Genomic DNA, 12500 nt, shown 5'->3' with positions numbered 1-12500 from the left:
CCATCATCTGTTGGTGCTTCCTTTCTGCTTCTTTTCGTGCCTCTTCTTCAGCCATTCGTTTACGAAGATGCTCTTCTTCCTCTCGTCTCAATCTTTCCGCCTCCTCTCGTCTCTTTTTCTGGAAACAAAGAACGTTGTGTTACTCAACCGTCCAGAGAGCAAAACAAGACTTTACATACTTCTAACATCAACTGCTTTCGCTTCCGTATTGCAAGTATCATTCTAAATCCTGCTTGAATCTTAATAATACAACGCAGACGACGCCTGAACTCGCGTCGCTTCAGATATCCTCGACAACGACACTGCAGATTGACACAGGGTTCAGAAAACAATTGAAAAAGGAGTGTGACTTGTATACCTGGAAGAGAAAGATTCTCTGTCTCATTTTGCGGTAGTTGCGAGTCAACACTCGAGCTCTCCACGTTGCTTGAAGACGACGGAAACCACGAATCATCTTCACAAGAAATGCATCAGTAATGTAAAAAAGTTAGCAAGATTGGTTATTTGTACAAACTAATGTTGTGTGATTATCTCAATGTAACAGTACATGCGCTATTTCTGTCTGTCTGTCTGTCAGTCAGTCTGTCTGTCTGTCAATACATATATTTGCATATTGCAACTGCTAGTACAGGCTAAATATTGTCCAGTGACCTAACGTTCTGTCTCTCTGTCTGTCTTTCTGTCTGTCTGTCTATCTGTCTGTCTATCTGTCTGTCTATCTGTCTGTCTATCTGTCTGTCGTGTCCATTTGTTTGTCTGTCTCCTTGCCTATCTGCATGTCTGTCTACATACAGTACAACCTATCTTTTTCTGTCACCTGTCCACGTGTTACTCTCTAAGTCTAATTTTGCTTTCCATTCTCTACCACCTCCTTCAATAAGTTTGTTCTTTGTGCCATGACTCCCTCAAATTAAAAAGTATCTTACTTTCTAATTCTATAACTGACCTTGAGATATTGTCTCCTCAGTCTCATTTTCCTCATTGTCTTCTGAATAATCACAGCAGCTCTCCTCATCTTCAAATATCGTTTCCTCTGAAAGTAGCCTCGAACAATCTTTTGAATCAGCACCACACGCTTCATCAGCATTGTGTCTCGTTTCTCCTCCAGCAGCTGGTCTTCTTGATCTTTCAGAAAAACTTTCGTTTTCCCAATCTGCCACAAGCCTTCTCCTAGTGTCTTCAGAAGGATCGTCTTGCAGGCGCCTTTCTTGTCTGGGTAATACTCGCTTGACTTCATGCCGTCAACGAGCACACGATAACGATCAACAAATTCTGAAAATGAGTGACGAATGGGATAGCCGGCACGACGGATTCTAAAGAAAGACGCAGTGAAACTTAGCTGTTTGGCATACAAACTTGTAAAGTATTTTACCACACACACACACACACACACACACACACACACACACACACACACACACACACACACACACACACACCAGACACACACACATACACACACATACACAACACACTCCGCACATACATAGAGACAGACAGACAAACAAACAAACCAATAGATACACAAACAAACACACAACTCACGTCCAACAATACCAACCTGATTGTTTCCATCATTCCCGAATATCTCAACTGCCGTACAGACAACTCTCTGTCAAACAGCTACCAAACACGTATAACATCAATTAATCAACGTACAAACCAACTCTTGCCATTTTGCTTACATTTGGTTTCTTGAGTTCATTAGGTTTGATGCATCGTACGAAGAATGGCTGGCAGGCACCAAGAGTTTTCATCAGAGCTTCAAGTGATGTCTTAAATTGAGCACCAAGAGTTGGAGATTTCTTCCTTGTTTCTGTTCCCATGGCTCTCTCTTTTGCAAAAAGGCCAGTGATAAATGGTTTCTTGCTGCTCTGGACAAGCTCAAACAAATCAGCACTGAATGTGTCACGATTCTTCTCCAGAAATCCTATCAACACAAATGTGTTAATAACAGACAGACAAGCAGACAGAGAGACAGACAGGCAGAGAGATAGACAGACAGACAAACAGACAGAATCAAGTTTATTGTCAACAATCTTCACTACTACAAACAGTTATTGTTAAAATGAAATGTTCTACTTGTAGTCCGAGACTATTGCTAATGAGTAAAACACTGAATGTCTCTATCTACTCCCAAAACACTGTCATCTCCTAATGAGCGCACAGAAAGCCTTGACAGCTTCCGCAAAATCACTCTGCTGTTGCATTTTTGAAGAGTAATAGACAGTCTTTTCCAGACAGACAAACAGACAGACAGACAGACAGACAGACAGACAGACAGACAGACAGACATAAGACAGACAGAGAGTCAGACAAACACAAAACAGACAAACAAATAAAACGTTTTTAGTTTGTTAAAGGTTATGTGCAACTGGGACAGTAGACTTGCTTAGTCGTGTTGTGTGTAGATTTCAATGTTGAAAATATATGTATTGCACAAACAGACTGACAGACAGACAGACAGACAGACAGACAGACGGACAGACGGACGGACAGAAACAAAGACAAACAACCAAATGGCAAAATATTCAAACAATTGACAGTCCACAACAACAGTCCACTAAACATACCAACGGATTCATAGAAAACTGTGCCAGCAAAGTGGATAACGCCAAACTGAGTGGCATGAGCTGACTTCGGTTTGATATAGTGTTCTTTACCATTATGCTGCTTGTGCAATTTGACCAACATTGAGGCATCCGTACCCTAAAATTGTGACAATAAAGACACTCAAGTATACGGCAAACGAGCAACTCAATGTGCACTGCATGCAGACCAATAAATATAATTCACTACAGATTATGAGAGACATAGTCAAATACCTTAGGAAATCGACTCTCTTCGTCCACGAGAGCAATGATGTTCATTGGTTTTGCAGCCAGCATGTCCAAAATGACCTGATTGTCAACAAACTCAATGCTCTCCCAGTTGATGTCCTCCTTGCTGTATTCTTGCTGTTCAAGTTTAAATATGTGTTGAACAAAGAATTGTTGCAAGTTTTCGTTAGCATAGTTGATGCATAGCTGCTCAAAGCTATAATTGTTACAACAAGAAGGTCTGTTAGTGCTATATCTGCTTATGTTGACAGCTACTTGACTGTGGAAAAATATAAAAAGTGGCAAAATGTAGTGACTAACACAACACTGTATTGAAAGATGCATCCCTCCAACATAATAGTCTAGTGTATTGTGAGATGCATCCTTTCAATACGATAGTAGTCTAGGTATTGTGAGATGCATCCCTCCAACACAATAGTCTAGTGTATTGTGAGATACATCCCTCCAATACAATAGTCTAGTGTATTGTGAGATGCATCCCTCCAATACAATAGTCTAGTGTATTGTGAGATGCATCCCTCCAACACAATAGTCTAGTGTATTGTGAGATACATCCCTCCAATACAATAGTCTAGTGTATTGTGAGATGCATCCCTCCAACACAATAGTCTAGTGTATTGTGAGATGCATCACTCCAATACAATAGTCTAGTGTATTGTAAGATGCATCCCTCCAATACAATAGTCTAGTGTATTGTGAGATGCATCCCTCCAATACAACTGTCCAATGTATTGTGAGATGCATCCCACCAATACAATAGTCTAGTGTATTGTGAGATGCATACCTCCAATACAATAAATAGTCTAGTGAGATGCATCCCTCCAATACAGTAAATAGTATAGTGTATGTAGTGTTGACAATTTTGAAATATAAACATTAAGAGATGCATCCCTCCAATATAATAGTCTTCTATATTTAGATAACAAGTATTATGATTGGCTACAACAAGTCACCTGTTCATTGTAAAGTTCTCAAATCCAAAAATATCCAACACACCAATCGACACTCTCCCTTTGTCACCCTTTGGCTTGAAAATTGTTTTGTTGATTTTATCCACAATCCAAATAAAGCCACGCCCATAAATGCCTTTCACAAACGCATCACGAACATCTAGTGCTTGCTGCTTACTCATTGGTGAGTAAATGATTTCTCCCATAGCAAGAGTACTCTTCATTGTCAGAGCTTTCAGCATCTGACGTGAGTCAACTTTCAGAAGACTGGCAGCTTTCTCTAGTGTTTCTTCATTATCAATAGCTGCAGTTCTCAGATTCTGCACTTCACTTTCTGCAAATTAGAATGATTATTTGGAAGTTTTCAGTGCTTGTTCCATGATGTCACTACAAACTCAACTGCTCTGAAATCTGTCTGTCTGTCTGTCTGTCTGTCCGTCCGTCCGTCTGTCTGTCAATTTAATTTATTGAAACACAAACTCTACATTACATTTCTAACACTAGATGCAAACAAGCTACTGAGTTCTGTCTGTCTGTCTGTCTGTCTGCATGTCTGTCCGTCTGTCTGATCAGAGTCCACCACACTATGTATCCCATTGGTTTTCGAGCACTTCAGCTTTTGGGGCTCTATGGCTGAAGAATATTTAAATAAGATCTCCACGGAGTCGAAAGATGAACATGGAAGGAACAATGAAGCAGACTTTAGAGATAGATGGAGAAAGCAACTGTCTGTAGTTGTACAGTGCAACTTCAATGACTTTACATATGATAGAGACATTCAACATTTTGTCCATCGACTGTTATTATTTTGCATAAAGTTAGCGCTTGTTATCGGTAGAGTAAGCGTTCAAATAAAACAATCTGTCTGTCTGTCTTTTTCATATATTTTCATAAATGAATGCTATTACAACCAAATCTATCTAAAATGTTCCAGAGACCCAATAGGGTCAATACACCTCACAAACTAATGTATGCAAAACTATCTGTCTGTCTGTTTGTCTGTCCATTTGTCTGTCTGTCTGTCTGTCTGTCTGTCTGTCTGTCAATACATATATTTTCAAACATTGAACTATTATACACCATCTAAGCAAAGCAACTAAATGCTACCCAAGCCAATAGGGCTTGGTTCTACCTACAACTATTTATGTTTATGTTGCTGTCTCTTGAAACAATCTTCTTTGTTTTTCTGTCAATCACTCTAGCATTTGATCGTTGTAGACACACAGAAAACACAGATCTCCAGTATGTCTTGAAGGTTGATGCATTTGGCTTTCCGTCTTTGTCTCTTGATAGCTGTGACAGTTTCTTCAAATAGTCTTCAGCTTTCTCTCCCCAACAGCCAAAATGTTCGAAGACTATAGGCACAAATGTTGGTCGAAAACCTCCAGGTAGAGTTCTATCTGTCTGTCTGCCTGTCAATTCGCTCTACTCTAAATTCAGCGTTTCAGTTATTACCACCTTTGCCAAAATCAGTCGACAATGAATCAGAGGAAAATCAGTCCATTGAAGATTTCATTTCATACCCACGAAAGTTACAGTATCGCCTATGCACCAAGACTGCCAGCAGTGAAGTTGGTGAACTGCTCGCCCATGTCTCCTCTGATAGAGATGCAGCAAAGGTTACGATCTTTACAGGGAAAAGGCGCGGGATCATGACTAGAGGTAATACCGTCTTCTGGTAAGCACGCACTTAAAGCAAACAAATTTTCCATTGCGTCTTATCTAAGAATGGGATTGCCTCTGCCATTCACTGAATGGGCGAATGTTTGCGATTGTGGTCGAGTTACAGACCCCAAGGATACCACCTTTTCGTCTGTAAGTATGGAGGTGGTCCTGTTTGGGCCCATAACTCTGTTCTCCATGGCTGGAGTGAATGCATGAGTGACCTACATATCCCACACGAGAAAGAACCAAGAAATCTATACGCCAACATTGAGGATCGCCCAGACATTACATTCTTTGATGCAGAATCGGGACAAAATCTAGATGTTGACATATCATTGGCACACCCATGGAGTCAAGGCATTCTAAAACGATCCAGCAGGGAGGATGGGTTTGCTGCCCGCACAAGAGAAGAGAAGAAGACCAATAAGTATACAGGAGAAATTCTACCAGGAGGGACGTCATCAAAGTGTATCCCACTAGAGTTTGAGCACTTTGGTAGATGGGGCCTGCAAGCCAATGCCTTCTTACACACTCTCTCAAAACAGTGCAGCCATATGGAGGAAGACCCCTTTCGTAGTGCAGAACAATTCAAAACTTTTTGAAGGAAACGGTTCTCTTTGATTCTTCAAAGATGCAATGCAAAAGTAATCCTCAAAAAGTTGTCAAGAGTTTCAGAAACAAAGAATGACACGGACAAGCTTTTTGACTTTAATGTACAGATCCAAGTCCACTAATGTTTTAAAGTATTTCGCTGTGAAGGACTGGTTCATCATAGAAGTTTAGGATGTGAACAAGTAGAGGATCTGTAACAATAAAATAATCTGTCTGTCTGTCTGTCTGTCTGTTTGTTTGTCTGTGTGTCATATTTCCAAGACTGCAACTAAACTTAGCTACACTTTGTCTGGTGACTTCAAATCTTATTAGATTTCTTCCTTTTCTCTTTCTGTCTGACTACCTATCCATGTAGTTCTTGACTTTATCATACACACAAAATCCACTCACCAGAAAAAACGATGTTGCCTAGATGAAGTACAGTAGCAGTCAGTTCCCACAAACTCCACTGCTCATCATCAGAGAAGTTCAGCACCTACCATGTTGATGTTTGGTAAATGTGTACATTAAAGATCAACATTACAACATCAATAAAAAGTAATGACTAACTGTCAAGGCTCCTCTGATTCTTGCCATCTCTGCTACTTCATCCCAATCATCAAGTGTCAACACTCCACCCTACAATAATGTTTAAGTTTAAATGTGATTTATGTGTCTAACTACAAACAAACAAACACAAATAAACAAACACAAACAAACAAAACAAACAAACAAGAATAAACAAACAAAAACAAACAAACAACACAAACAAACAAGTACAAACAAATATAAACAAACAAGAATACACAAACACAAACCAACACAAACAACCACAAACAAATACAAACAAACAAACACTTAAACACAAACAAATAAAGTAACAAACACAAACAAACAAACACAACAACACACCAAACAAAAAGAAACAAACACAACAACACAAACAAACACAGAAGCACAAACACAGAAGCACAAACAAAGCACAAACAAAAACAAACAAAGACAAACATATAAACACAAACAACAACACAAACAAACACAAAGAAACAAACAACAAACCATCACAATACCCTACCTGTGTCAAGTAATGATAATCCTCTGCTTTTGTCAACATCAATCTGTCTTTCTCCGCTTGCGAGAAGCCAATCAGCAGACGATAAAATATATGATAATTCCTCTCACCAGACATCTACAGCAAACAACATTCGAACAAGACAAAAACACGAAACAGAGATCACCAAACCTGAAACACCAAACGAGACTTCTCCAGTAGATACTGCTCTATCATTGCTCCTTCGATGACTCCACTGTGATTGAAATGAACTTCAATGTATTTTCCAAAGCGACTGGAATTGTCGTTACGAACCGTTCTTGCATTGCCAAACGCTAAGAATAAAACATTTCAATTACAGTGTGAAATAATAGATGGATGGTCGGGCAGATGGATGGACAGACTAACAAACAAGTGGACAAACAGTCTGTCTGTGTGGATAGACAGACTAACAAACGGGTGGACAAGCAGTACCTGTCTATGGACAGACTAACAGACGAGTAGACAAGCAGTCTGTCTGTGTAATGGACAGACTAACAGACAGACAGACTGTGTGGATGGACAGACTAGCTAACAGACAGACGGACAGACAGGCGGACAGACAGTCTGTCTGTGTAAATGGACAGACTAACAGACAGACGGACAAACAGTCTGTCTGTGTGGATAGACAGACTAGCTAACAGACAGAATAACAGACAGGCAGACAGACAGTCCGTCTATGTGGATGAACAAATGACTGGCTTGACAGTACGCAGCCTTACTGTATGACGTATACACAAACCTTCCAAAACAGGATTGGCTTCGAGAATTTGTTGTTCGATCCACGAGTGCTGACCACTGACTGCGGCCAAAAACTGTAAAATCAATTTTGTGGATTCCGTCTTGCCGGCACCAGATTCTCCACTACAAAAACAAAAAACAATAAACAAGTGAAACGTCATGATTAAAGTATTGCATGATGGTGACAGAAGTCATTTATTGTTACACGTCGGTCTCCATGCACACACACACACACACTGTCCGTCCATCTGTCTGTCTGTCTGTCTGTCTGTCCTGAACCAACCCACCTGATGATAACACATTGATTGCGTCTTCCTCTCTTCATAAAGTAATACGCGTTGTCAGCAATGGCAAAAATGTGTGGAGGAAGGTCGCCGATCTTCTTGTCTTGATACCTTTGAATGTGGCTCTGGTCGTAGATCGGCAGCACTTGGTAAGGGTTGACAGCCACAAGAATAGAACCCGTGAACGTCTGATGTAAAAATATGATGGTATGTATATTAACACACACACACACACACACACACACACACACACACACACACACACACACACAAACACACACACACACACACACACACACACACACACACACACACACACACACACACACACACACACACACACACACACACACACACACACACACACACACACACAACTCCAAACAACATAATTATCAACAAGCAAGCAAACTGCATTACATAAATGAGGTGGTTGTAATATCGAACAAAAAGATTACGAAGTATTCCGCCTTCATTCAGATCACCCAATTTAATCTGCAAAAAATATTGAATTAATTAACTAATATCAAGTAGATAATGTGGACACCATCCAACCATGTCTTCAACTCCTTCAATAGATGAAGCATGCATGGGCCTCAGTTTTGCTGCTTCAGAAGCAGGAATCCAATGCTCCTGTTGACAAGAAAGTTAGATAGGCTAGAGCTATCTTGTATGAATAACATGCATAGAGTTTGATATTTCCACATAAAAGCCTTAATTAATTAAGGGATGTCTGAGATTGTTATACACAACAGATTAATGTTATGTGGGAAAACATATATTGACAAGGTTAGCTAGTTAATAGAAAAGCTAACAACTTACATACACATTGGTCCAAATGTTGTGTGATAGACAGACAGACAAACAGACAGACAGACAAACAAACAAACAGACAGACAGACAGACAGACAGGCACACAGACAAACAGACAGACAGACAAGCAGACAGACAGACAAGCAGACAGACAGACAAGCAGACAGACAGACAGACAGACAAACAGACAGGCAGGCAGGCAGACAGACAGACAGACAGACAGACAGACAGACAGACAGACAGACAGACAAGCAGACAGACAGACAGACAGACAGACAGACAGACAGACAGGCACACAGACAAACAGACAGACAGACAAGCAGACAGACAGACAGACAGACAGACAAACAGACAGGCAGACAGACAGACAAACAGGCAGACAGACAGACAAACAGACAAACAGACAAACAGACAGACAAACAATAGACATGCAGACAGACAGATGAACGGACAGGGAGACAGACAGACAAACTTTTCTTAGACTGTATGCATGCATATCGTGTTTATCTTTTTTAATTATTTAATTAACACAACATTACCAAATTGTTAATATTAACAAGTTTCTAACTTCTTTCTCATCATCAACAAGGAGAATCTGCCCGGTGTCTGATAGTTTCACAGTCGCTCCTATGGGCACGTCGAACTCTCCTCCATCTCCCTTACGATACCAAACATACTCACCCTGCACACAACAAACAAATTGAACCGCACAACGCACTGCTAACGCGCGTTAAAAATAACGTCACACTCGAATTGGTGACTCCCACCTGCAAGCACTAAAATTTTAGTGCGAAGTAACATTCATTGCAACATATTTATGCTAAAACTTTTTTAAAATTACGACAAAATACTTTATATTATACTTTCGCTCTCCAGCGCCTCACCGCGGCAGGAATAGAAGTGGGCGTGTCCACCATTTCCTCCATCCTCCAGCAATCTCAACATCAACGCCAAATTAGAACGGCGGCCTGTCGCTGCTGAGCAAACCGCCAATCGGTTGCTACGAGCCACGTGCCTCTATCAGGCTTCCCAACACGCCCTTGACAAGTGCTCACAAGCAATCAGCAAGCGCATGCCAGGCGCACGACCAAAATCGTTCACGAGCCTCTCTGCAGAGCATGCACGATCTCGAGCAGGCAAAATTGGTCGAACATTGGGTGCGCAGCTAGAGGGCAGGTCTGGGGTCTAAGACTTCAGGGCCCCGCCTACCACAACCGCAGCTCCTCCTTGCAGCAGTACATGCACATGCAGATGCAGATGGTGTAAGTTGTGAAGGTGAGAATAGCATGAAGTGTCGTACTGTACCTTAGAGAGGATGACCATGTTGGAAGTTCAACGTCAATCCGAGCAGCTGAGAAACGAGAAACAAACCAGAAAATCAGAGAAACAAATGACGAAAGGAAGTGGCAAATGTACAGACAGTGGCACGCAAATTATTGCGACAAAATGTTGATGCTCGAGTTGACTACTCAAGGTAGAGTCTGAGGTGCACGTGACTTGGATTCTTACCTCTCTGTTGCTTGCTTGTGTGGTTGTTGTTGGTGAGTTGCTCTATGGCAATGAGCGTGTTTACGGCTCGTTAGCTCTAACGACGGTCGCGTCCCGACGTGATTGTGGGGCGAATGGATTTCAGACCACACCCCACGACGTCAACCACGCCCTTATTGGATGGGACTCACGTGACTGATTAGAGAATGAATCCACCAGAATGCAAATACCACATCCTACGGCTTAGAGACATTTCAAATAAATATTATATATTTGTTTAAATATATAGTTAATTATACAAATAAATAAATGTTAAATATTATATGTAAATTATATATATAGTCAAAGCAATAAAAGTATTTTTACTTAAGTTGCTAGTTTATTTATTGAATTAACGATTACCAACAATTATAAAAAATAATAATTTATTAATGTAATTAAATTATTGGTTGATACCAACCGCCATACTCTTTGACGCGGCGGTAGGGTCTGGCTACGCGAGACTCCTGATTCGCAATCCCAGTGGACGTTACCACTTCGAAGATGTTGTGCCATTGGGATAGAACAGGTGTAGCAAATTAAACGAGGCAGCTATTTGACGCTCATACGCAAGAGAACGGATAGCGTATTTCTAAAGACCCGTATGTTTACACACCATTCTTGCTACATAACCGTTCATCTAACTACATGGTGGTGTTAAACTTTGTGGTGACTGTTTGACGCATACAATGTTACGTAGGCTAGAGAAGGTGGGTGTCACACGAATGGTAAACTACCGAGTGATTTAGATGTGTTAGGAAAAGATGTCTTGAAAGAGTTGGCTGTAGATGACACGTCCCAATGCTTGAGATGCACAATCGAATGTCTAGTGAAGACAGACAAATGCTAAAGTATACATTGAAAATAGACAAACAAGACAGACACACAAAGAGACAGACAAAGAAGCACACAAACAAACAGACAGACAGACAGACAAACAGACAGACAGATAGACAGACAGACAGACAGAAATAAATGTTATTTGACAGACAGACAGACAGATAAGCAACCCAATACCTTGGTATGAATGTCCTCTTTGGTAAATGTAGTTAGCTTTCTCCAGTCCAGAGAATCAATGAATGCCTGGTAATTCAACTGACCAGTTTCGTTCTGTTGAGATCTACAATAAAGATGACACACATATTAACAGATTCTATACATACAAGATAACTATCCATAATTTCTGTTATGACATCCAGTAGTCTATCAAACTGTTTGTTTGTCAGCTATTCCATCTCTTTCTCTATGCATTAGTTACTGTTTGTCATGTATGTCTGTCATTCTGCCCATTCAAAAACACGATTATGAAACTGACGTCCCTGTGTGGCCACCTGAGCACCAACTGTCTACTTACCCAATGAGTATCTGCCCTAAACGGCATGACCCCACTATTATCCATACCTTTGTATAAGTTCTTCCAAGATTTCTTCGTTGAGAGGTACAGGGAAGGTCACGCACAGCTGGCGAATGTCACTCTTGTTAAGATATCCAGTGTGATCAACATCCAAGTGATGCATTGCAGATTGAAGTTCAGGTAATTTATGGAAATTTTCTTGTCTCAAACAGTCTCGTACAAATTCAACGAGATCTTGCATTTCAGATGGAGCTTCCTAGTAAGCGTTTTGCATCATTAGACAATACGTACTGTCACAACGACAATAGAAATACGGCGCTCACAAAACAGGGTAGTGTATTGTAAGATGCATCCCTCCAATACAACAGTCTAGTGTATTGTGAGATGCATCCCTCTAATACAATAGTCTAGTGAATTGTAAGATGCATCCCTCCAATACAATACTCTAGTGTATTGTGAGATGCATCCCTCTAATACAATAGTCTAGTGTATTGTAAGATGCATCCCTCCAATACAATAGTCTAGTGTATTGTGAGATACATACCTCCAATACAATAGTCTAGTGTATTGTGAGATGCATCCCTCCAATACAATAGTCTAGTATATTGTGAGATGCATCCCTCCAATACAATAGTCTTGTGTTTC

At 40.6% G+C, this 12500-nt stretch overlaps 2 protein-coding genes across 2 annotated transcripts in view; both read right to left on the bottom strand.

Moving 5' to 3' along the window:
* LOC134196521 (myosin-VIIa-like) overlaps nt 1-10607 on the bottom strand; it is a 24586-nt gene extending 13979 nt beyond the window's left edge. Inside the window, exons 1-20 of the mRNA XM_062665665.1 lie at nt 10484-10607; nt 10280-10325; nt 9543-9656; nt 8717-8794; nt 8582-8656; nt 8165-8349; nt 7879-8000; nt 7290-7432; nt 7122-7235; nt 6617-6685; nt 6458-6542; nt 3794-4124; nt 2826-3036; nt 2574-2709; nt 1686-1930; nt 1562-1623; nt 947-1313; nt 359-454; nt 180-302; nt 1-118 (exon numbers count right to left, since the gene is read on the bottom strand). The exon at nt 1-118 is cut by the window's left edge and continues 134 nt beyond it. Coding sequence (XP_062521649.1) covers nt 1-118; nt 180-302; nt 359-454; nt 947-1313; nt 1562-1623; nt 1686-1930; nt 2574-2709; nt 2826-3036; nt 3794-4124; nt 6458-6542; nt 6617-6685; nt 7122-7235; nt 7290-7432; nt 7879-8000; nt 8165-8349; nt 8582-8656; nt 8717-8794; nt 9543-9656; nt 10280-10297 — 2692 coding nt within the window. The 5' untranslated portion in view covers nt 10298-10325; nt 10484-10607. The remainder of the gene's footprint in view (nt 119-179; nt 303-358; nt 455-946; nt 1314-1561; nt 1624-1685; nt 1931-2573; nt 2710-2825; nt 3037-3793; nt 4125-6457; nt 6543-6616; nt 6686-7121; nt 7236-7289; nt 7433-7878; nt 8001-8164; nt 8350-8581; nt 8657-8716; nt 8795-9542; nt 9657-10279; nt 10326-10483) is intronic.
* Nucleotides 10608-11070: 463 nt separating this feature from the next.
* LOC134196228 (EF-hand domain-containing family member C2-like) overlaps nt 11071-12500 on the bottom strand; it is an 8617-nt gene continuing 7187 nt past the window's right edge. The window contains exons 12-14 of the mRNA XM_062665311.1: nt 11903-12111; nt 11519-11621; nt 11071-11327 (exon numbers count right to left, since the gene is read on the bottom strand). Of these exons, the coding sequence (XP_062521295.1) occupies nt 11256-11327; nt 11519-11621; nt 11903-12111 (384 nt within the window). The 3' untranslated portion in view covers nt 11071-11255. The remainder of the gene's footprint in view (nt 11328-11518; nt 11622-11902; nt 12112-12500) is intronic.

Source organism: Corticium candelabrum, chromosome 21, assembly GCF_963422355.1.
Source record: "Corticium candelabrum chromosome 21, ooCorCand1.1, whole genome shotgun sequence".
Lineage (NCBI taxonomy): Eukaryota > Metazoa > Porifera > Homoscleromorpha > Homosclerophorida > Plakinidae > Corticium > Corticium candelabrum.
Note: the sequence above shows the minus strand (reverse complement) of the source record. Positions and strands in the feature narration are given on the sequence as shown.